The sequence below is a fragment of the Linepithema humile genome, chromosome 6 (genome assembly GCF_040581485.1).
Source record: "Linepithema humile isolate Giens D197 chromosome 6, Lhum_UNIL_v1.0, whole genome shotgun sequence".
Lineage (NCBI taxonomy): Eukaryota > Metazoa > Arthropoda > Insecta > Hymenoptera > Formicidae > Linepithema > Linepithema humile.
The window spans coordinates 12,520,780-12,546,057 of NC_090133.1; the positions used below are offsets into that span (position 1 = coordinate 12,520,780).

General features: G+C 37.4%; 1 protein-coding gene across 5 annotated transcripts in view; it reads left to right on the plus strand.

Annotated features, from left to right (window-relative positions):
* Achl (La ribonucleoprotein translational regulator Achilles) overlaps positions 1-24,897 on the plus strand; it is a 65,804-nt gene extending 40,907 nt beyond the window's left edge. For 4 of the 5 annotated variants that reach the window (XM_067358484.1, XM_067358485.1, XM_067358487.1 and 1 more), the window contains 2 exons: positions 17,313-17,363; positions 19,968-24,897. In XM_067358484.1, coding sequence (XP_067214585.1) covers positions 17,313-17,363; positions 19,968-20,275 — 359 coding nt within the window. In that variant the 3' untranslated portion in view covers positions 20,276-24,897. The remainder of the gene's footprint in view (positions 1-17,312; positions 17,364-19,967) is intronic. The other variant, XM_067358488.1, reaches the window with a different exon arrangement.
* The last annotated feature ends 381 nt before the right edge of the window (positions 24,898-25,278 follow it).

The window sequence follows — 25,278 nt, forward strand, 5'->3', positions numbered from 1 at the left end:
ATCGTTACGCGAACAACTAAGTAACGAAGGCGAAGAGACCGTAATAGAGGCCGGAACGCATAGAAATCGCGAAACTGAGCAGATGGAAATAATGATCGAATTTATGAGCGACATGCGAGTTCAACTACAAGGAATACAGGAACACTTCCACACGCAAATACTACGCTTACAAGAGCAGTTCGTCGATCTACAAGAACAGCAACGCGATATAAGAAATACGATCCGACCAGTCGCGTTCGGGCCTGATAATAGGGCACAGGTTTCACCACGACGTGTAACAGAGACGAACGTGACATACGGACGTGGCCCATCCGATATACGGAGTAGGTCCCTACCTGCGACCAGCTACATGCAATTAAAAGAGGCGCGGAGTATAATACCGGAAATTGACGGTACCTCGCAGCACAAAATTCAAGAATTTTTAAGCGCAAGCACATATGCAATGGAAAGCATAAATCCTACAGAAGAGTCACAGTTACTCAAGGCCATATTGTGCACTAAGCTAAAGGGAAAGGTCATGCTCGATTTTCAGACGCGAAACATACAAACGTTCGCGGAACTGAAGCAAGAACTCGAGGTATGCTATACGACCCGTAAAAGCATTGCTCACCTGCAGTTAGAGTTTAACACACTCAAGCAAAAGCAGAGGGAGGGCGCTCAAGCATATGGCCTGCGAGTGGATCAGCTTGCAATGAAACTCTATGAGTCAACGATTGAAGACAAGGGACACACCGTGGCCGAAAAGAACACGATTAAGGGAACAATACAAGGCCAGGCCCTGCAAAATTTTCAATTAGGATTGCAGGAGGACATAAAAATAATAGTTTGATCGCGGAACTACAGCAATCTGCAAGAGGCGATAGCAGTAGCTGCCTCAGAAGAAAAAATGAGAGGCCCAAACGTAATGAATAAGCCTAATTACAAAGCGGTAGGTACCACGCGAGAAAAACCACCGCAATGTGCAAAATGTGGCAAATGGGGCCACCACGGACGCGAATGCCGCACAAGTCGCTTCGCTAACCAATTCAATTTACCCAAGGCGGACGGACAAAGAGTAAACGCTCTTGAAAAATATTGCAAGCATTGCAAAAAGACAGGACACTTGCGCGACGAGTGTTGGCTGCTAAACGGCCGACCCGAAAAGGGGGCCAACTCAAACGATAATGTACGCCCAAGAGCCATTAAATACACTAAAAGTGATAAGGGCAAGGGCGACGATAGCGACAACGAGAGCGAGGTCACTGCCAAGAGAACAGCTCGACCAGCAAAAACTCTACAAGTCGCACATACTGATAAAATAGCGCAAACAAACACGGATTTGGATCTGATTAAAATCCCTGTTAAAGAAGCAAAAGGAGAAATATCTACCATGCTAGTGGATACCGGCGCTACATTAACATTAATAAAGTTAAAACATCTGAAGGGAGAAACGCTAATCTATGACGAAAAAATTACATTAATCGGCGCCACCGGAAGAAAAACGGAGACCTTGGGGATAATTGAAGCCAATATACCCATGCGCAACAAGCGCATAAGACACAAGATACATGTAGTGGGAGATGATTTCCCCATAACACATGAAGGAATTCTGGGCGCAGATTTTTTGAAACGGCATGTGACGCATTGGGAGTACCCCACTAAGCGATTAACTATAGGAGAAACTACATTCAAGCTGTTTCCTTATAAGAAAATAACATTGGCACCACGAAGTGAAACAGTCGTGCAGGCCACGACAAGCGAAAACGCTCTAGGAGTCGTGCACGTATTGGAGACACGACCAGGGGTGATCATCGGCGGTTGTTTAGTAAACGCCAGTGACTATAGCTGTCCCGTAAGCGTAATAAACACCACCGACGAAGAGATCGAAATACAAGCCCCACACGTCGATATTGAGCCCATAGAAAATAAGGTGGAAGCACAAATCTTAACCACCGGAAAATGCGAAGAGGAGGATACAGTACCTTTATCGCGTATTGGAAAAATAAAGAAGTCAATAAGGACCGAGCATATGAATTGCGAAGAAGAAAAAGCAATATTGGCAATCTGCGAAAAATACAGTGACATATTCCATTTGGACGGAGAACCCCTGACCTGCACCGAGACACTGCAACACGAGATCGTAACTCGAGCCGGTACGGCACCCGCGAATACGCGACCGTATAGATTACCGGAGAAGCATAAGGCCGAAGTAAATAGACAGGTACAGGAAATGCTAAGAAACGATATCGTACGTCCAAGCTCGAGTCAATGGAACGCACCACTTTTGGTGGTACCGAAGAAAACAGACGCTTCGGGAAAACCTAAAATGCGAGTCGTGGTCGATTTCCGAAAATTAAACGACCTAACAGTCGGAGACTCTTTTCCACTGCCAAATATAACAGATATTTTGGACCAACTAGGGAATTCGAAATATTTTACAACGTTAGATCTGGCATCGGGCTATCATCAAATACCCATGGCAGACAGAGATAAGCAAAAAACGGCTTTTTCAACGCCCTACGGGCATTATGAATTTAATCGGATGCCGTTCGGGCTAAAGAATGCCCCGGCAACGTTTCAAAGATTAATGAATACTATTCTGGCGGGCATACAAGGAATACGGTGTCTGGTCTATTTAGACGACATCGTGATATACGGCGCTAGTTTAGAAGACCACAACCGGCGACTATTAGAAGTATTACAAAAAATACGCGACAATAATCTGAAATTACAGCCGGACAAGTGTGAATTTCTTAGAAAAGAAGTGGCATATTTAGGACACATAATTACCGAACACGGAATTATGCCTGACCCTGGAAAAATCCAGGCAGTAAAGAATTTCCCTACGCCAAAACGAGTCAAGGATGTGCAATCATTCATAGGACTGGCGGGCGCCAGTCCTTATTATAGACGATTTATCGAAAATTTTTCGAAAATAGTCAAACCACTCACGAAATTGATTAGAAAGGGAGTAAAATTCGAGTGGACACAAGAGCAGCAAGGAGCTTTTGACAATCTAAAGGAGAAATTAATTACCGCCCCCGTCTTGCAGTATCCAAATTTCAACGATGAATTTATACTGACTACCGACGCATCGAATTTCGCGATAGGAGGTATCTTGTCACAAGGAGTGATAGGACAAGACCGACCAATAGCTTATGCTAGTAGAATTCTTTCTCGTGCAGAACAAAATTATAACACGACGGAAAAAGAATTACTCGCGATTGTGTGGGCGGTCAAACATTTTCGACCGTACCTATACGGGACCAAATTTAAAATTGTCACCGACCATAAACCGCTAATTTGGTTGTTTAACGTGACAGATCCAGGATCTCGTCTAATTAGATGGAGACTGAAATTGGAAGAGTACGACTATGAAATCGTACACAAAGCCGGAAAGTACAATACAAATGCTGACGCACTAAGTCGCAACGTCGCTCACGATATACATATAATCGACAAGGAGAAAGAGAGTGACGAAGAGGAAGAAGAAAGAGATAGCGAAAAAGAGATAAAAAGGTACACGGAGGAAGAGAAACAGCAAATATTGTATGAGTATCATGATGCACCGATAGGCGGGCATCAAGGCGTGCAACGCACCATAAATCGAATCCGTTTGACTCACAATTGGAGAGGGTTAACAAAAGACGTAGAACGATACATTGCCAAATGCGAGCATTGCCAAAAGAATAAATTAAAACGGCGAAGTAAAGCGCCAATGATTATTACCGATACTCCGGATAGGCCATTCGAAAAATGCGCACTAGATATAGTAGGACCGTTAACCGTAACTCTAACCGGAAACAAATACGTACTAACATTCCAAGATCATTTCACGAAACTGAGCAAGGCAATGCCCATCGAAAATCAGGAAGCTGGTACAGTAGCGAAGGCATTCGTTACAAAAATAATTTTGGAATACGGAGTGCCTGATAAAATTCTCACCGACCAAGGAACGAATTTTATGAGCGAAGTGTTTAAGAGCACTTGCAAACTGTTAAAAATTGAGAAGATTTGTACAAGCGCGTACCACCCGGAAAGTAACGGCGCGCTCGAAAGATCGCACAGGACACTAGCAGAGTACTTGCGACACTACATAAACGGAGATCAGACCGATTGGGACGAATGGCTGCCCTACGCGATGTTCACATACAATACTACACCACATACAGCGACAGGCTATACGCCATTTGAACTGTTGTACGGACACCAGATTACGCTCCCTACGGCCCTGACATGTCCTCCGAAATTAACGTCTACGTATGATGACTACGTATCCGAGTTCAAAGAAAGATTGCGCGCAGCACACCAGGTAGCGAAAGCGAACATGCAAGAGGAGAAAGCAAAATCAAAAGAATGCTACGACAAAAAGGCTAATATAAGCACGTTTAGAGCAGGCGACAAGGTATTGCTATACGATGAAACACTGCGCCGTGGACGCTCTAAGAAATTAGAATCTTTATGGAGAGGACCGCATACAATAATTAAACAAAATTCCGACGTGAATTACACTATAAAAGCGGGGAGGAAAAGCATGGTCGTTCATGCGAATCGTTTAAAATTATTTGTGGAACAATAAACACTTACCTCTCCGCCTCTCCTTGCTTCTCCATGCACTTTATCATATGCGCTACCGGCACGCCAAACCGGAAAAACCCCCGGAGAAAACTTGGGGGCAACTCTCCCTCGAACTTCGCCGTCACGTCTATTAAATCCTTGCGAAGCGGGAAAGGCTTCCGCGGTAGACGGAGGCGAAACACGCGCCGCGTTCCCGCGATCGTATCAGACTCAACGAGGAAGGTCTCATTCATCGTCGCGAATTGAAACAGTACTAAACTACGCGCCACTCGCTCTATAACGACCCACCGGTAAAAAAAAAAAAAAAAAAAATGCTCATTTATATCCAATGTAACTTTATAACCACCTGATAACAGGTATCTAATTCTCCGGGAAGCGCTTGCGACGCAACCTGAGACAAACCTACCCGTCACCGTGGACCGATTCCAGCAAGAGCCTGGGTTATATTTCGAGGAGATTGGAGACCTGAACATTATAGACTCTACCTGGAAACTAGTAATCAAACTCGAAATATCGTCGTTAGGTCAGCGTCATGAGCATATCAGAGAATGGGTCGAGCGAGCCGAAAGCGCGAGGGACACGATACATCCGAATCGTCCAGAGAAAAGCAAATTCGCGAATCTGTTAGAATTAATAAAGAAAGATAAAGTTAGATTAGCTGCACTAATAGACAGATTAAACAGTATCTATAAGGATTCATCAAATAGAAAGCGCGGACTGATTAACGGAATAGGTTCGCTAGCTAAATCGTTATTCGGCACTATGGACGCCGACGATGAAAAACAAATAAACGAACAACTGATGCTAATACAAAGTAACCAGAAGACGCTTACGCACGTAACGCATAACCAATTAAAAGTATTAAATACTACAATAGCGCATATCAGTGATTTAGAAGAAACCATCGAACAGAATAACGAAAGATTATACGATCTAGATAAGCGTATCTACAGCGGCACATTGTTAATTATCAAAAGCGAAGAAATAAACGAATATTATACTATTATTAATAAAATGTTAACCGATTTACAACGTGACGTACAGAACGTATATGACTACTTGTCCTACGCTACACACGGAATTATACACCCTAGGTTAGTTCCGGTAGAGCAAATTTTTAGCGAATTGCGAGCGATAACGCCACACTTGCCTCAAGGGACGCACTTCCCCTTTGCCCTCGAAAATAGTGGATGGCCGTTACTAGAGAAATTGACCACTGTTAACGCATATTATGCGAACGACACTGTGTACACTATATTAAGATTTCCACTTGTATCTTATCCTAAATATAAGTTAATAAAGATAATTCCTCTACCTGTCCATAACCATGGCGAACTATTTACCTTTACGGAAATAAACCAACATGTAATTGCCGTTAATCTGGAATTACCCTCCTATGTAACCATGACGGTAGAAAATTTAAGTAAGTGTGTAAAAATCGTAAATCAGTATATTTGTAAACCAGACAGTCCAGTATACTCTATAAATCCGAGAGCACTCTGTGAAGTACAGTTGTACGCGGGACTAGCGAAAGAAAATGCGTGCGACGTTAGATATATTAAATCTAACCAAACGATTTGGATAGCTCTAAGCAAAGAAAATTCATGGCTGTATTCGACTAATAAAGAACAGGAAATAATTATACAGTGCAAAAATAAAAGAGATATGCGAATCAAAATCGAACGCACCGGTAGAATTACATTAGTAAATAATTGTAAAATAATTACGACGGACATGACCATCAGGACTTTAACGTCAACAAGCGACACTAGCATTCAAGCCTTTTTGCCGAAATTTAATTTAACTCTAATAAAAGAGACGGTCATAAATAAGCCAGAGGAGGCAATCAGACCAATAAAATTAAAGAAAATCATCCAGAGCCCTAAGGAACTCATGGATTTAGGAAGAGAAATAAAAGAAATTAACAAGGAATTAGAAGAAAGTAATGTTGTGCAATTCAAAAAGCCAATATTTATTTATCCTATGGTCACTAGTTCTGTAGCCATCGTAGTTATTGTGTTAACCCTATTAATAGGAATGGTAATTGTTCTAGCGAAAAGAAAAAGGGAAACTCGAGAACTCTCGCAACCCCGGAATGCGTAAAATTGTAAATCATTATAACATGCACTACTCAGGTTACTACTGAGACAACTGCACTAAACAAACGAAAACTTCGTACCTCCGTTTTCTTCTTTTAACGGGGGAGGGATGTTGTGTGTCGAAAGACCACAACGTAATAATTATAGGTTAATTAGGCAATAACAATAATAAACATTTAGAAGGCTATTAATCGAGGCCACTTCTCGAGAATCCTGTGACAAAAGTTATTTAATTATTAAACAATTAGGCGCTGACGCGAGCACTCGTTCTTAGAAGCCCGAGTGTCACTTGCGTCTAAAGTAGGTTAAACAGATCAGCATTTTGGTAACACAATGGATCGATATAATTCAAGTCTCATTGTGTTCCGAATACTGATCCGTATAAATTAAGGCGGCACACAAGGCGCCGCGGGTTTTTATCAGCAAAGTTCCGGACGAAGCACGACACGTCGCGTACACGCGTAACCACGGTAGTACGGTCGCCGAATAAGTGAGGTGACAAGTGTAATAAGAAGATACCAAATAAAAGCTATTCTATATATATTCAGAAGTGCCTAATTATTCTACACTCTCCGAGCCAAAGCCCCCTTGACCAGCACGGCGAATCCCGAATCTATACGCAGCGCCTACCGCCACCATAGTAGGCGCAACACTTTTCTTGGCCCATTTACTTATATTCTGTCCAGCGAGAGAATATACCTCGGTCTGCGCATAAGAGAAGCATAGTGGCCAAAGTGGGGAGAGCGTTGGCATTGACAAGCTGTACGAGCAGTACAGTCATGTGGAGTAGAGGGGCTTTCTATGCGTCCGTGAAGGGAGACCTGCGCGAAATGGACGAGTTTTCGTCCAAGCCAGGTATATTCTCTTGCTGGACGGAATATAGAATACTCATTAGAATCTTTTATTTTATAATGTCTTTCTATTAATTGCTTCTGGGGAAACTAAGGAAGGTTTAAAACCGCATAACAGACAAATAGTTTTATTAGATATTAAAGTAAAGAAATAATTTTGTTATACCTCATCAAATGATTGTTTGTATTTTTGCTCGCTATCAGCCATGTCTTCTTAGATTATTTATAATTGAGTCACTATCACTAATTGTTACACTCTATTGTAACACACACAACATTTTTATAATACACTTTTATTATCACTTAATTATACCAGTTATATCACTCTGACACCGTATTCAAAAAACTAATAATTTCTACGTCTCTTTAAATTCGTAAGAATAATAAAAAAGCACAATAAAAATAACGAAATAACGGTCTGTTAAAAAACATGAAAGTCGACTTTGTTTCTACTGAGGCCGCCAGGCCTCCAGAATCATTTTTTGTAGCTCCTAATGGACATCTACCCCCCCTTCGGATACTCGTGGTGGTGCTCTCTCTTCTTGTGTCTTTCACAGTTCAATGTTTCTTTCACAGAAGCTTGATGTGCAGAGTCTTATTGTTACGTAATTTTACGTATTATTCTTTCCAATTTGTAGATCAAAGAGTGGTTTAGAATAGGAAAGGTGAAGCAACAGTACTCAAGTGATCTTCTAATGAGAGCTCTATAAATATGGACTAGGGAGCGAGGATGTGCTCCCCTTCCCCTACCATACCCCTCTGAGTGCTTTTATAATGTTTAATAGCTTAGAGTTCTTTTCAAGAAAAGATGCAATGTGTTCATGTCTTAGCAATTTGCAGTCGAGGATAATTCCTAGAAACTTAACCGACGAGGATGATTGAATAAGGGTGCCATGGTAATTGAAAAGAATGAAAGGTCAACCCGCTTCTTAGGGAATACCATGAATCCGATTGGGGGGGGGGGGGTGAAATTTCCAGATTTCTTTCTGACAAGTATTTTTTAATTTTAAATGCCGATTTCTCAATGGTTCTAAGTCCTGTGGTTATTTTTGCATACCTGGAGTATATTATTGTATCGTCCGCAAATTGCAGCAAGTTACAATCAATGGTAACCTGATTTTTCAAGTTACATGTGTAAATAGATAAAAGGAGAAAGGAGAAGGCTCAGCATCGAGCCTTGTGGCACCGCCGCTACAGCTGCTTACTTTCCTTCCTCGACAACTTTTAACAAATTCGAAAATCTATAGTGGAAGAAAAAACTATTAAAGTCTATCTTAAACTTACTGAAATACGAACGTAGTTGGTGATTTTGGGGGTGGTTTTTTGGGTATAAGGATGTTTTCCAACGCATGTATCGGATTGGTCTCTTTTGTATTTTGTTTGTTAGTCTCGAAACTTCCTCCCTGCAAAAAAACAAGAGCGACAAATCATTTTTTAAAAATCGCTTCAGAAATGTTCCAAACTTCAACCAGCTCGGGAAATTGCATTATTCATGGTCTTTTTTCAATTTTTCCGTACTTTCCCCGCTGTCTAGAGAAAAACAAACTTTTACACATGATTCTACGGTATGAAATCTATAAAAAACCATTTGTAGTTTTGGTTCCACACCATGGGCCAAAATCGACCTATATCGACATCCTCCTTTGAAAGATTGTCGGCGATTCAGTATCGAAGTGACTGTTTACCCGAAGACGGAATGGCCTCTCTCTCTTTGAATGGCTTCCATAAAAGTGTTATACTTATCTACCGAAAAGTCTATTAGGAAAGTCCGCACTCATCCTATCATTTGTTTCCGAAATGTTTCGTTGAAAGTTATCTGTAAATTGAGCCGAATCAAAATGTGAAGAGTAATTTATATGTAAATAGAGATTAAGTTAAAAAGCATGACCAAGTTGAAACCTAATAGAAATATGGTTACTATTTATAGAATCAGGAAATGTTTGTGCCAGCTACAGAAAGCATAAAACTCCGAGGATACAAAGATGAGGTCGATTGCAGATTTACTGCAACCCGGTGTACCAGCGTGTGTGGACCATCGTTAAGCGTCGTGAAGCTATATTCTCCCATGATTCTGACCAAGGAATTCCCAAATTAATCTAGCCTATCACTCCCCCAAATAGCATTGTGACAGTGGAAGTCACCAGTATACTTTTTTTCATCTGGGAAACGGACTCGAGAAAGTCCCACCATTGTCCTATCCCGGTAGAGACCGAGGGATGCCTATACACTAAAACAATCGTAAGCTTTCCTTGAGAAGTGTAAATAGAAATGGCAAGAGTATTTAAGTTGTTGCACAGATTATAAATACCCGACTCCATTTCAAAAGAAATATCCTGTTTGAGTGCGAAAACCAGACCTCTCGACTGAGGTCTGGTAGTGTCTCTACGTATTAATTTAAAATTAGGAATGTTCAAATTACTATCTGGCATAAGCCATGTTTGAGATAGGATGAGGATGTTAAAATCTTTTATTATTTGCAAACTCTTATCACGCTTGTTAAGCAAGCTGCGACAGTTTCATTGGAAAAAGTTAATAGATCTATTTAAGAATACGTTTAACGTAATTATCCATTATTTACCCATTATCCATGATTTAATTATTGGTTAGAAATAACATGCAAGATATTTGAATAAGTACAACTCCTACAATTCCTTGCTTAGCAAAAGAGAAAGGCAAATTGTGTTTATAAGTTCAATAATTGAACGATTAAGGTAATCGAAATCATCTCGTATAACACCGCAGGGGTCAGATTCGAGCCTGACATTACAGAGAGAGCACCACCACGCGTCTCCGAAGGGGGAGTAGATATCCATTTATGTCCATTAGGAGCTACAAAAAATGATTGTGGAGGCCTGGCAGCCTCCGAAACATTATCTTTCGAGTTTAGTGATTGTGAACTAGAGGAGTATTGTATCTAGTTGAGTGGGCCGACAAAAAGTTACTGTTCTTTCTCGAAGGATGCAATCAAAGAACTTTCCCAGAGCTCGGAGGATGAGGCGGTAAATGATACTGATTATTAATATTTTAGTAATCATTGTTGAATTGCGCAGCTACCTTTGCATAGGTTGCCCTATTAGAAAAAGGCTGCATGAATTTTAAAGAGGCAGTGTCTGTCGAGGAAGGCAGATCATATCCAAAGGGAAAACCAATATAATCCTGTGTTATGTTAGGAGGATGAGGATAATTATAATTTTTAAATATGATTTCCCTTGCGTCTATGAGAGGTATATTTTGAGAAGCAGCAAAAACTTGGATTTCTCTCTGCATAATGAAAGTAAGACATTTGATATCTAGAGATTTATGTGAACTCCTGTAATTTGCACACGAAGCAGGATCCAAAATTGAGGGGCACTGAGCGCCGACCTCATGTTCTTTTTGATGAGTGCAGGCAAGGAGGGTGACTGCATTGCTGCCGAACATAACCAAACCAAAGGCATGAGTAACATATAGAGGTACGAGAAACATAAGGTTGGACCTCGTAATGCACACATTATAAAGAAAGATATATTTTGACAGTATTTGATCTTCAAAAATAAATAGCTCGATGCCTCGCCTTCGCCATTGCTCGATGAGATTGATTTTTTTCTTTATAGAAAAACGCTTAACCCCATGAATTTTTAAACAATTATTAAGACCCTCCAAAATATCTTGTTCGCTCAAATCTAGCGGGATGTTACGCACAATGCCCTGCCTAGCCACACGGATCATGAGAATGAAAGCAATTGTTTCTGTCTCTTAAGATTTGTTTATCGATTAGCGCATTCGCCGCTTCTTTAGAACATAATTTAGCTGAAACTTTAGAAAAACCGATCTTTTTTATTTCTTCTATACACTACGAATCGCTAGACTATAGCGTGCGGAGAACGCGTGTGAGGAGTGGGAGGAAGTAGAGAAATCTAATCTTCAACTTTTGACTGGCGTCGTTGACTGGATATTCCCCTTCACGCTATAGATGTTTGGTGATTCTGCCATCGTTCGTTTGTCAACTTATTAGAGATTTAACCGTAGACTACAAGCAACATACACAACATATTTGTCCATCTCGCATTAAAATAGCTCAATTCTTTAACGAAATAAAATACGTTTAGAGATTATATTCCGTATTTGCAGATTCTTATAATTTTAAGCATGGCATCAGTAGATATATTAGAGAAACTTTTGTTATGTCCTAAATATAGATGTATTTTGGACATAACTGGAAAACCAGTAAGCTCAAAATCTATGATATATAAAAAAGTAAGCTCTTTATTAGAGAGCAAAATAAAACCAAAATGTATTTACACCATTCTATTACAAAATAGATACAAATTACATAATAAACTTTTAAATTATCATAATATAGATAAACCTGTCAATACTATAAGTAATATGTCCACTGATAAGGAATTTTCCACTGATGAGGAATCTTCTAATTCATTGTTCACAGAATAAAGAATTAAAATTTGATATCGATATACCTTTGAAAACTTGGCATGATATAGATTGTGAGTCGATAATTTATAAATCTAAAGAAAAAGAACAAAGAAAATATAATACTTTACAACGTCGTAGATGGACAAATGCAGTTTTTGAACTTATAAATAAAGTTACAAAATTACTACGTGCCTTTATGTTCAAGCGATGTAAAATATCTGGCACGGGTATTTATGCAACCATATACGTAAAATGTCCTGATTGCAAATGCAATCTGATTGGTAAAGTTATTAATATACCTAAAGGTAACACGGATGTTCGAATGGAATGCTGCGTGACAAATTTTAACGCAGATATAAAGCATACAAAGAAACGTCCCTTAAATGGAGAAAAAAGAATAGAAATATCGCAATCTCTCGCGGCAGGTACGTCAACGGCAACAACTTGGAGAAGACGGAAAGCTCCAAAAATAATGGATTTATACGATTCAGAACCACCACATTTGTTCAGAGCTTTTACTTTGAGAAAAGCAAAACAAAAAAGACAGGATATAAATTTACAAATACAAGGCTCATGTATATTTACAAATTTGCAAAATATGAAATACATGAATCATGCAGGATCTATTCACTGTATAGGATATGATCCATTTTTTATTCACTATTGGACATCTGAACAAATGACCATTTATTTAGCATGATATTTTTTATATCGATGCCACTGGGTCATTAATAAAAAAACTCAAATTACCAAATGGAGAATTGTCGCCTCACATATATCTCTATCAAGCAGTCACAAATACTTCCAAATATAAAATGCCAGTGTTTCAAATGTTGAGCGCTGTTCAAAATGTAAACGCGATCCAATATTGATTAAATGAATTTTTACGTGTTGGATCAATTCGAAAAGCAGGATTTCCAATTCCTCGATCAGTTGTATGCGATTTTGATATGGCATTGCTCAATGCTCTTGCAAAAGCTTTTGGTCAATATTCTAATTTAAAACATTATTTGTCAATCTGTTTTAGTCTTATTTTGAATGAGCAAAACATAGAAAAACCAAAATGTTCTATACGTCTCGATATTTGCCATTACATGCATATGATATCGAAGTGGAAATGTTTCTCGCAATTAAATCCCAAAGTGAAAAAATTTTACATACGCGCCATGGCTTTATTGATAAAGCAGACAGTCTTTTCTCGATTGGTTGAATTAGCCAGATGTATTCTTATATTGTGTCTTAGCGAAGAAATTGGCAAAGATGAGGATGGAAATAATTCGCCAGCAGAATCTGCTCGTATTATTATTACGCATCGTATAAAAGGAATTGAAGATGTGGCACTAGAAAATAAGAACAATATGCAGAATACAGAAAATGAAGAGTATGATATCGATATAATAGATTGTAATATTGCGTCATGGTCCTATAATCTCCTTGAAGAATGTCATAAAACCATAGCAAAAACTATAAGATGTGATATGGTAAATCCATATTATGTTCCACAGTTAAGTAGGAAATTAAAAATATTACTTTCTTACTTTCCATTATATTCGAGTGTAATGATCCCTATTTTTGGGTATGGAGAAATAAATGCCAATTCATCAGCCGTTAAATCGGAGATGAACAATGTTAAGCATGTTTTATTAAAAAATATGTCCCGTCCAATGAAAGCAGACAAATTTATAACTACGCATTTAAGTTTGTTTACAGGTAGAGCACTATTAGCTATGTCGACTCGAAATGAATTACTGCCTTCTGTTACAGATAATGAGCAAATAACAGGAAATAACGAACAAGAAATAACCGACATATCAATGAATAAAACTGAACCCATAGCTCCGAGTACTAGCAAAAACAATTTATCTGAAAACATATCGGTTTCTCCAATTGAGTCAAGAAAATCAAAATTTAAAACTGACTTTGACTCTTCAACGCATATTAAAGTAGAATGTCATAAGCCTGAGGAGATTGATATTAGTTCAGACGATATAAATGAGTTAAATTTAAAACACAATTGGAGAAACAAAAATACAGGACAAACAAATAAAAAAAGAACATATTTAGATACTTGTCCGGATTGGGATATTGACAATTTAAAACAAATACGTAGGCTACTGGAAAAGTTTCTGCAATCTAGTACTTCCAATGGTGCCAACGTTCTGCTACTATCATATCCGTAAAATTAGACGTTTCTAATCTATAATTCAGTTGATAGTTTGTACCCAGCCAACCTAGTTTTGTTTGCACAGTATTTTAAAAGAAGTTATTTTGTGAGAAAATGGAAATTTCGCGTGAAAATTTTTGCGCAATTATTTTTTACGATTACAAATGTAGTCTAACTTTAAAACAATACATCGATCGATTTCATTTGGCTTTTGGGGATGAAGCACCATCCAATAGGACTGTTTATAATTGGTTTACCGAATTCCAGCGTGGACGCACCTTTCTTACAAGAAAAGAGACCCAAGTGTCCCCCTCCGATTTTGACGAGCTTTAAATATGTGGTAAAGCAGCTCAAAATAAGAGACACGTATTTTTTTTAATGTGCTTTCTCGCACGTTTAGGGTTGAAACAACCCCTACAAACTAAAACGTTTTTTTTGGTTTTGACTGAATATCGTCAAAACTGTAAGAGATATCAAAAAATGTTTCGAATAAAAGTTGCATGGTCTTTTATGAGCTTTATAAACGCATAGCTCGATTTTTAAAAAATTTTATATTTTTTAATTTATCCCTACCCCTCCTTATTATTTTTACGAATTTCAAAATTTTTATTATAACAAAAGTTGTAGCATTTTTTACACTGAATACAACCATATATGATTTTATTATGTTTCGAAATCGCATCTTTCAGAAATGAGCTGTCAATGTCGCACTATATGCGTCGCGCTGCGATATATGCATATTGTATATGCATAACGCATCGTTTGTGCCGCGCTTATGTAATCGATAAGACGAATAAAATTAGAAATAAAGATTAGCATGTTATGAAGTATTCGGAAAAATGTTCTGATCAAAGAACAAAATTTACTAAAGTTGTTGCCAAGGCATCCCCTATATATTACACTTTTATAGTTATACTAGAACAATACAAGCGCGCGCGCACTTATTATTCTGCCATCGACTGAAACAGTAGGTTGTATAGTATAGCTATGCGTAGTTGCCGATACGGATTGTACTGCAGATTCAATCTTTTTTGTTCCTTTATATGCCAATGTACGACCGGCATGAAGTTCTAATTGGAATCCGCTTTGATCACTGTTGTAAATATTTTCAACTCCATATTCTATTATTTGATATTTAACGTTTTCAATAGATGTGTTACATTTTTCTTCAAAATCGACGTTAGACATTATAAATGTTTTTCTTATAAATTTTGTTATTTTTCGAGATACAGTATTATGTATTATTTTAAATTTTTGTATCCATTGCAATGAAGCTTTGAATCCTGGTACATTTAAATTTTTCTGTGCCCGAACAACCCATCGAGCTAAATCAGCGTCGTGAACAATAATTCTGTTTTCAAGAGCTGTATGAAAATTATTTAATGTATATTCCAAAATTTGTTTTAATTTTTCGAATCTACTGCCACCTTGATTCACTTGAATTTCCCATTGTCGTAATTGACGTAATGAATATACTTTCCGAAATCTTCGTTTTACTCCTTCTAATGTTCTTGGTCTTGTACTGCTTTTCCAAAATTTGACTGTATTTTTTTTACATTCATACAGAATACATTCATCTGTAGTACATATAACTTTAGGATTTGCGTCAAATACCTCATCTTCTTCCTCTTCATCTCCTAGTTCGAATTGCTCTGCTGTTGGAATATCGTTATCGTTTTCATAATCTAAAGATTCTTCTACTTCCATTTTGTATCTCTCATCGCGCATTTCTTTCAGTATAGATTCTATTTTACGTGCCATTTCTCGTTCTTCAGATGTTATCGGACTTGTTGATAGATTAAGGGCCAAAAAAGTTACGTATACTAACATTATTACGTTAAATGGATTTAATTAAACCATTCTGAAAAATATAACAATTAAATACTTCTCCTTATTTATGTACAAAAAAATAATACTTACTTTATAGTGAATTTGCTGTTCTTTTTTTGATGCTGTTTTATATATTGTTTTTCCGTAATCACTAACAAGCGCACAACTTTAAAGCGTAATATGCACTGACGGGATATGACAACGCGCTGCGCTATAAATGCGCTCGAAATGCGATTATAAAAATGTAAAATAGAGAGGATGCCTTGGCAACAACTTTAGTAAACTTTGTTCTTTGATCAGAACATTTTTCCGAATACTTCATAACATGCTAATCTTTATTTCTAATTTTATTCGTCTTATCGATTACATAAGCGCGGCACAAACGATGCGTTATGCATATACAATATGCATATATCGCAGCGCGACGCATATAGTGCGACATTGACAGCTCATTTCTGAAAGATGTGATTTCGAAACATAATAAAATCATATATGGTTGTATTTAGTGTAAAAAATGCTACAACTTTTGTTATAACAAAAATTTTGAAATTCGTAAAAATAATAAGAAAGGGTAGGGGTAAATTAAGAAATATACAATTTTTTAAAAATTGAGCTACGCGGTTATAGAGCTCATAAAAGACCATGTAACTTTTATTCGAAACATTTTTTGATATCTCTTACAGTTTTGACGATATTCAGTCAAAACCAAAAAAATCGTTTTAGCTTGTAGGGGTTGTTTCAACCCTAAACGTGCGAAAAAGCACATAAAAAAAATACGTGTCTCTTATTTTGAGCTACTTTACAATATATTCAAAGCTTGTCAAAATCGGAGGGGGACACTTGGGTTTCTTTCCTTGTTAGTGACGAATTTTGTGAAGGTCGTCCATCCACGTCTGTTGTTGCCACTAATGTTGATGCTGTGCATGAAATGATTGAGCGAGATCAGCATGTGACATACTGCGAGATTCAGGCATCCTTGGGCATTGACATGAAAGCAAAACATACGACTTTGCATGATCACTTGAACGTAATCGTCGCATCATCCTTCATCATGACAACGCCAGCTGTCACACAGCACGTCAAACCGTTGATTTTTTATCCAGTAAAAATGTCGAATTGATGACTCAGTGTCCGTATTCACCTGATTTATCATCTAATGACTTCTTTTTGTTTCCAAACATCAAACATAAGATGCGTGGTGAGCGATTTGTGTCGCCTGAAGCAGCTGTTGAAGCATTTCGAACACTGATTTCTGAGGTTACAGCCTCAGAGTGGAAAAAATGCTTCGAAAATTGGTTCGAGCGTATGCAAAAGTGTATTGATCTTAAAGATGAATACTTTGAAAAATAATAAAGCCATTGAACGAACTTTACATGGTTTTTTTTATATCGTTTGCAGAAACTTTTCCAGCAGCCTACGTACGTATAGGAGTTGCAAATCTTCAAAATGGTAATATATGCCCTTTAATGTCCATCAATAAAAAAAAGTTGTACTCAACACATACGGCTTCGATAGCATCGCTTGCATTATTGCATGCGCATGCATTAATGAATCTTATAAAAATATTGTCGAAACATCCGATACTAATATTTTGCGATTTATTATGAACTTTTTAAAAAATGGCTGCAATCAAAATACATATAAATTAAGAGCCGAAATATTAATGGACGTAGATAATTTTAGATCTCAAATTGATAAAAATATTATAACTATTAATTGTTTCTCAAGTATAGGAAACATTGCGCAATATTTTTTTAAAAGTAATCCTAATTACACAGAAACCAAAATCTGCAACACGTGCTCCAAAATTATTATGCGTCAATCTATATTAATTCCAATTAATATAAATGTAATTAAAGAACACGGATTGGCGAATCTAAAGCTGTACTAGAAGGTATGCCAAGTAATAGATCAGTTTGCTGCGATCAGTTAATCAGTTGAGTGGTAATGTATCATATTGTATGTATTATTACAAAAAAAAGTGCCAAACGTGATAATGTATCATATATGTACATTTCTAAATAACTCCACTAATTTTCAATAAATTTGCACAAAACTTGATATTCTAAGGTTTTTTTGGGCTGCTGAATTCGAATCTGATGTCAAAATTGCAAAATTTAAAATGGCGGATCCAATATGGCGACTGTTAATTGTTAAAACAACTAAAATATTGGAGTTAGGTAAAATATGTATAAGACCTTATTTGTAGAGCTTTCTATGAGCTTCATTTTTTGTTTGACAACTTTTTCCGTACAATGAATACTTTCTGAAATAATTAACAAAAACAGTTTTACCTTTGAACCTTTGAGGGGGGCTGGGGGGCGAAGGGGGCATTTGCGCCAAAAATCCATTTAGGAATATTATTTACTAGATAAAGTAAGTATTTAGGCTGAATATAAGCCAAATCGGAGGTGATAGCTTTTCGGAAGTCCACCCCCCTTTTTTGATCCACCTCCACTTTTGACTGAAAGGTCGTAGTAAACATTTTCAAAAATTATTGTTCTCGTCTTGAAACGCTTTTTCAAATGAGTCCCCACTCGACACATAGTGCCATTTAACATTTTCCACTTCTATTCTGCCCCCCCCCCCCCCCGCCCTCCAGGGCGTGGAAGGTATCCACACCCATTCCGAAAAGTTGCTTTTTCGAAAATTTTGAAACCCATGTTTCACCGTTTTTCGATATTTTAACTTTTGACTCTTACCACTTTTGGCACAAATCTTTCGGAAAAGTCTACCACTGAACTGGTTAATAGCGCTAGTCAAGGTCACACTAATATTTCTGTCTAATGCGCTATTTAAAACCCTACAACTTTTGTATGGAACATTTTTTTCTATCTTGCACATTTTCGGAGTTATTCAGGGGTCCCAACCTTTTTTATTATACCAAATACTCTGTATATAAATATATATTTCGTGGATCTTCCTGGTAGTGTATTTTCACAATATTTAATGGTTCAACATGTGTTAAATGTAAGCACACCATTAGTTTTGAAACCTATCATCGTTCATTAGAAACAACATGAGTTTTTTTTCAAAGCGTTCAAACAACTTCCTTTATTATTTTCGGAAGGTTTCCCAAGCTTTCCTGGGTAAATCAGCTTTTTTCATGAATGTATGCACTTTTAAAATGATAATTGCATAGGTTTTAAAGGTATCCATTCACGGCCAAAATTGGCCATTTTTAGACTCCCTCCTTTCCATTCAACTTTTGGACGATACCGAAGTTGCAAATTCTTTTGTGTCTTTATATGCACTTGTAACGAATTTGATCACTCGCACTGCACTGCTCTGATAAACACTAAGCAACCTTGAGTGTGCACCAGTATAATGTAGTGCGAGTGGCTGAATTATTATTCTTTTGACACTTCTGAAAGTTTATGCTTATGTAAATGGCACGAGATACGACCGTGTTTCTTGATAAACACAGCTCGCTGATATTTTCATTTTTCACTTCAAGCCGCTAGCCATCTATCGAAAAATGGCTAAGTACATTTTGCCAAGAGAGTTTCTTAGTTTTCTAGTCGTAGTTTTCACGACAGTTTGCATCGTGATATCTCCCTTTAGCGGACATATAGAGAAAAAATAAAAACACTTTCATAACATAATTCTTGTACGTAGAATCGATTAAGCCTATGAAAAATTTGATCGGTTTACGGGTTATAAAAATACGAAAATGTGGTGCACTGTCAAGCAATCAGTTCGCGTAAAGATACACGGTTCGCCTCACTGTTGCTGCGTGTGAACTTGGCATGAGACCGTGTCTTTTGATATCTCGCAATCTGCCTATTCTTACGATCTGACGAAGCAAGTAAATAGTTTAAATGTCAACATAGTCGAAGGCACGCGAACAAACTATTAACTATTACAAAAATTAAATGAAGAAAAAAATTTATTCAAAAATGCGTAATATTCCAATTATCTTTCTTTAAGATATCAATATTATCTGTATTTTATACAAAACTATATTTTATACAAAATAGATTTTAGCTTAATATAATTATATAATTGTATGTATTTAATATAATTGATTTACGGATTTATCATTAATTGTAGGTTCTCCTATGGAATGTGGAGCAGATTCTTATATCACAGCTCGTCGTAAATCCGCTGACTATGGACCATTTTTAAGAAGATTATCAACATGCAGTCGTGATTCCAGCTACATGAACATTAGAAGATTGTCTTTATGTTCTTTAAACTCAGAACAGAATAAAATCTGTCGATTAAGAAGCAATAACAATATTGCTATGACACATTTGCCTGAAAATGTGATGAGAATGCCATCAGGACCAGATGGTACTCGCGGTTTTTTTGGTCGTTCTACGAAGAGAATGCCAATGTCTGTAGAACCCTCTTATTGAATAGTCGAAGAACTTTACTAGTGATGAGACTAACCTAATGATTTAGTAATATCTGTCAATATATCTGTGGCTTGGAACAAGAAGTGGAACAAGAAGCCTAAGTTAAAATCTATGGTTTTCCAATATAAGACAATTTGTGAGGCACATAACTTCACTCTTTTCCAAATGTTTTATTTTAGATATATTTATAAAAATAATGACTTATTAAGGAATCTATTATCTAATTATACAATTTTATAAAGAAACAGGTGGAAAGTTGTCGGAAAACTTGGAAATTTTCTTGACATAGGCATTTAAAAAAATAAAATTTCTTGATAAATTATTGATATAGGCAGAAAATGCACTATATTGTTTACTGTTTATTTTTGAAAAATTAATCTTTCACAAGACTGCAACTTTGCAAAAAATATTAGTAACAAAAAAAGTAATATTTACTTCTCATTTTCATAGATTCGCTCATCAGATAAATATTTATTTTTAAACAGTGATGGCTTAGCACAAAGAGATTGATAAAAGTGCCTACTTGTTTGAGACATGTAAGGCATCAAATCCTTAAGATCTTTAATTTTGTTCTTTGGCAGAGGAAGCAAATTGGAATTAATCCGAGTTAATATTATTTCTGACTCCAAAGTATTATCATCCCCTTTCAATGATAAAGCTGAACATATAACATATGTTATTCTCTTTCTTGATAAATCTATACTCTGTCTAGTGAGAGAGTAGTTTTAGTCTGCGCATAGGAGATGTATAGAGGGCAAAGTGGGGAGAGCGTTGGCATTGACAAACTGTACGAGCAGTACAGTGGCGTGGAGGGGGAGGAGGGCTTTCTAAGCGTTTCGTGCACACTGTCTTTTTATTATAGATATGTTGACGACATCCTTATTGTAGTCCCAAATAATCTACTAAATGAATCTATTACTACCTTTAATTCCATACATCCAAGATTGCAATTCACACTAGAAGTTAATAATAAAAATCGGAAAAATTTTCTCAATGTTTTAATTATAAATGACAACTTGAAGATTATTTTTGACATTTTTCACAAACCTACATATTCAGGAAAATATCTAAATTTCCATTCACACCATCCTTTAACACACAAAAAAGGCGTTATTTTTGGCATGGTTGATAGGGTCCTATGGTTATCCCATCCACAATTTCAATAGAAGAATTTGGAAAACATAATAACAATTTTGTTAAACAATAGCTATCCTTTAGATTTCATTTTCTCAACTATTAAAAATAGAATAAAATTTTATATACACAAGAATTTTAACAAAAATGACAACAAGAACAACGGTAATAATAATAACAAAAGAAATATTTTTACGATTCCATATGTGAAAAATTTATCTGAACAATTTGTTCAAATTTCAAAAAAGAACGATTGCATGTTGGCTTTTTCATGCAACAATAAATTAAACAAATTCATAAAAACCGGAAAAGATTCTTTGGATAGGATGAACCAGTGTGAAATTGTCTATAAGATCTCATGTAAAGACTGTGACGCTACGTACGTAGGACAGACCAAAAGACAATTACGGACTAGAAAAAAAGAACACAGAACAGATATTAATAAAAAATCAGGCTCTCCCTCGGTAATTTCTTGCCACAGAATTCAATCACGACTTCAAATGGGACAAAATCGACATATTAGACAGAGAAGTTCTCTTTCTTTTTCCGACGCATGTATCGGATCGGTCTCTATTGCATGTCGTGTGAGAACCTCGGAACTTTTTCTCTGCAGAAGGAAAAAAGCGACAAATCATTTTTAGCTTGGCGAGAATTGTTTAAGTGATTTTGAGGGTGGTTTTTTGGGTGTCTTCCGACGCATGTGTTAAATCGTACTTTTTTGCATGTCGTGTGAGGGCCTCGGAATGTTATAGATTAAGATTTGAATGTAAATGTATGTACATGAAAAAATGCATGTATATATATGAAAAAAATAAAAATATACATATAACTTACATTTCTTTGTAACTTTGTATAGGATAGGCGGAAATATTTTTCTTTAAAACACAAATTTTCTTATTTATTTGAATGTATTTCATAGATGAGTATGTTTCTCACAATCAGATATATAAAATGTATTAAATTTATAGGTCAAACATTTGTTTTGCATTAATTCTAATAAAAATTGAGCAGCAATTATACTAATACAGAAAACACTAAAGAAATTTTTTTTAATGAAAAATTGCTGTTTTTAATGGTTCAATTTTACCATCAAAAATATAATAATTCTATATAGTGACGTGACGCTTTCACAAGCACCGTTACAAGGGCGATAGCCCGGCCGAGGGAGCAAAGGGTTCTAGAGTTGCTCCTCGCGTTGAGAGAGCAACCCGCGAGACTCCACCATTTCTCGCGTATTATTTTGTATTTTGTTCCCGTTTTGTATGTTAATTGTTATTTGAGTTTGTAAGGCAAGACCCCGTGCGGGCGGCGTTGCGCACATTGTGCCTTCGAGCGAAGAATGCAGCGTCACTAAAAAGACCGGACGCCGGGGAATCACCAACGGGTGTCACACGCTAGTGACCCCGCCAAAGAAAAGGTCAGGTACCGCAACCCCGTCGCCTCCGCCATCCAAGCCCTATCGACTAACTCCGCCTTGATTTTAGCCGCAAACCAGCAAAGAAACGCAGCAGCGGACCTCGCCCGGCTGCAGACGGCACACAGTGGGGCCAAACGACATTTCGTGTTTCAAAAAAGGCTACAGTCTCGAAATGTTAACCGATTTTGATGCTTTTTTTTTTTAAATGAAAGCTAACAAAATTTGCAATAACTTTGTGGAGATAGATTTTTGTTTCCTGTTTTTTTTTTTTTTTTTTATTAAATTACACATAAAGAAATTAAATTTGTAAAATATAATGACTGAACAGTAAGTAACTCTTCAACAGTAAATATTTTCTGTAACTTAACATCGGGCACTGATATAGTTGAAATTAAACATTTAAATCCTGATTTAGGAACCATAAAGTTTGACATAACTTCACAAAATGTCACCTTAACAAATAAAATTGATATGATAAAAATAATATAAAATTTTAATAAATTAGTAAATTAGTGAATTAATTAAAAGTAACACTAAATTTAATAATAATTTTATAATAATTTTTATAATAATTTTATAATAATTATTAAAATTTTATATTATTTTTATCATATCAATTTTATTTATTAAGGTGACATTTTGTGAAGTTATGTCAAACTTTATGGTTCCTAAATCAAGATTTGAATGTTTAATTTTAACTATATCAGTGCCCGATGTTAAGTTACAGAAAATATTTACTATTGAAGAGTTACTTACTGTTCAGTCATTATATTTTACAAATTTAATTTTTTTATGTGTAATTTAATAAAAAAAAAAAAAAAACAGGAAACAAAAATCTATCTCCACAAAGTTATTGCAAATTTTGTTAGCTTTCATTTAAAAAAAAAGCATCAAAATCGGTTAACATTTCGAGACTGTAGCCTTTTTTGAAACACGAAATGTTGTTTGGCCCCACTGTGCGGCGCCGAGGACTCCGAGGATGCTGCACCCGGAAGGGCCGGAGTATGGCCCGGCCAGCCTAACCAGTCCTTTCCGGAAACATTGGCTTATCAACGCGATACCGACCGACGGACCGGCTGATTTGAAGAAGCCACAGGAAGCGGTGGGGGGGAGGGGGGGGCCCTGGATGAACTGTGGGCGGTTCTACCCCCTTTTCGGAAAATCGGCAGAATGCGCGAAAAAACGACGCGGGATTCAAGGGACCAGTTTGCAGATCAGAGAAGAGTCTGTTCGGTGTGCCGTGAGAAAGTGAGGACGAGCTCCAGGACGCTTCCGACGACGCCGAAGACGCCGACTTGCTGTAAGCCGCCTCTCGGGTAGCCGTAGAGTTCCGTCCGGTTATGGCTGGTAGTGTGAGTTCAAAAATCTGTATATAGTGTCTCTCACACGACTAATCCGCGGATTTGTTACTGTGAGCACATTTTTGAGCGCGCTCAACTACCGCATATCCAGCCGGCCCCCGATATTGCGTTCGAAGTCTCTCTACTTTGCACAGATTAAACACCGACAGTCTCTTCCGTTCGATGCCGTTTCCGTTACCGTTTGTCCGTTACCGCTTTTCGTTACCGTTTTCTGGATACCGTCTTTGTTGCCGTTTTTCGCGTTATCGCAATATCGAGAGTACCGTGGTTTAATGTCTGCGGACGGATTTTGCTCGGGAACGTTCTCCGCAAGACTGCTGTTACCGCCACTTTAGCATCTCTGCGAGAAACGAGAAAAATCCGCGAAAATAGCCGCTCCGCGACATAGCATCTCTGGCCGTTAGGCTACCGTCGTTCGAATTGTATTTATTTGGCCTTCATCGGTCTCGTCGTGTTGTCATTATACGTGCTATCTATTTCGCTGAGTATCGTCGGATCAACTGCCGTTTTCGGCGATCGCGTTTCAAAGTTCCGTACAGTTACCGAAGTTTAGTCTATCTTGCGTTACCGATTTTGAGGGCAAATTGCCTAATTACCGCCTTATTCCGTCACTATCGCCGTCTCGGCTAATGCCGACTTATAATCGCGCATCTTTACTCATCTTTAACCCTTGTTAACCAAATTGTTGAAATATATTATTATTAAACCTTGATTGCTGAGTTGTCCTTGTATTCGCCTCTTACTCCAGATTCTCATCGTAAAATAAACGAACTGCGCCCCTCTGCCATATACCGAGCGAGGAGCGGCCGAACATATTATAAGAATTATCTAAATTACCGTTACCGCGGTACGATTATACGCACCTGGCGCCCATTTCCGGTTACCGATTTCGTTGAGTTACCTTGCTCCCGAAAGGCGTGGAGTATCGCGAGTTACCGAATCGTGCATTTATTGCCGATATCGCGCGAGTTACCGAGTCGTGCGTTTACCGACGACACCGCGTAAGTTACCTGGCTCCCGAAGAACGTGGAGTACCGCGGGCTACCGACTTTTATTGGGCGTGCTCCCTCGGATCTGGCGTGATTCCGAGG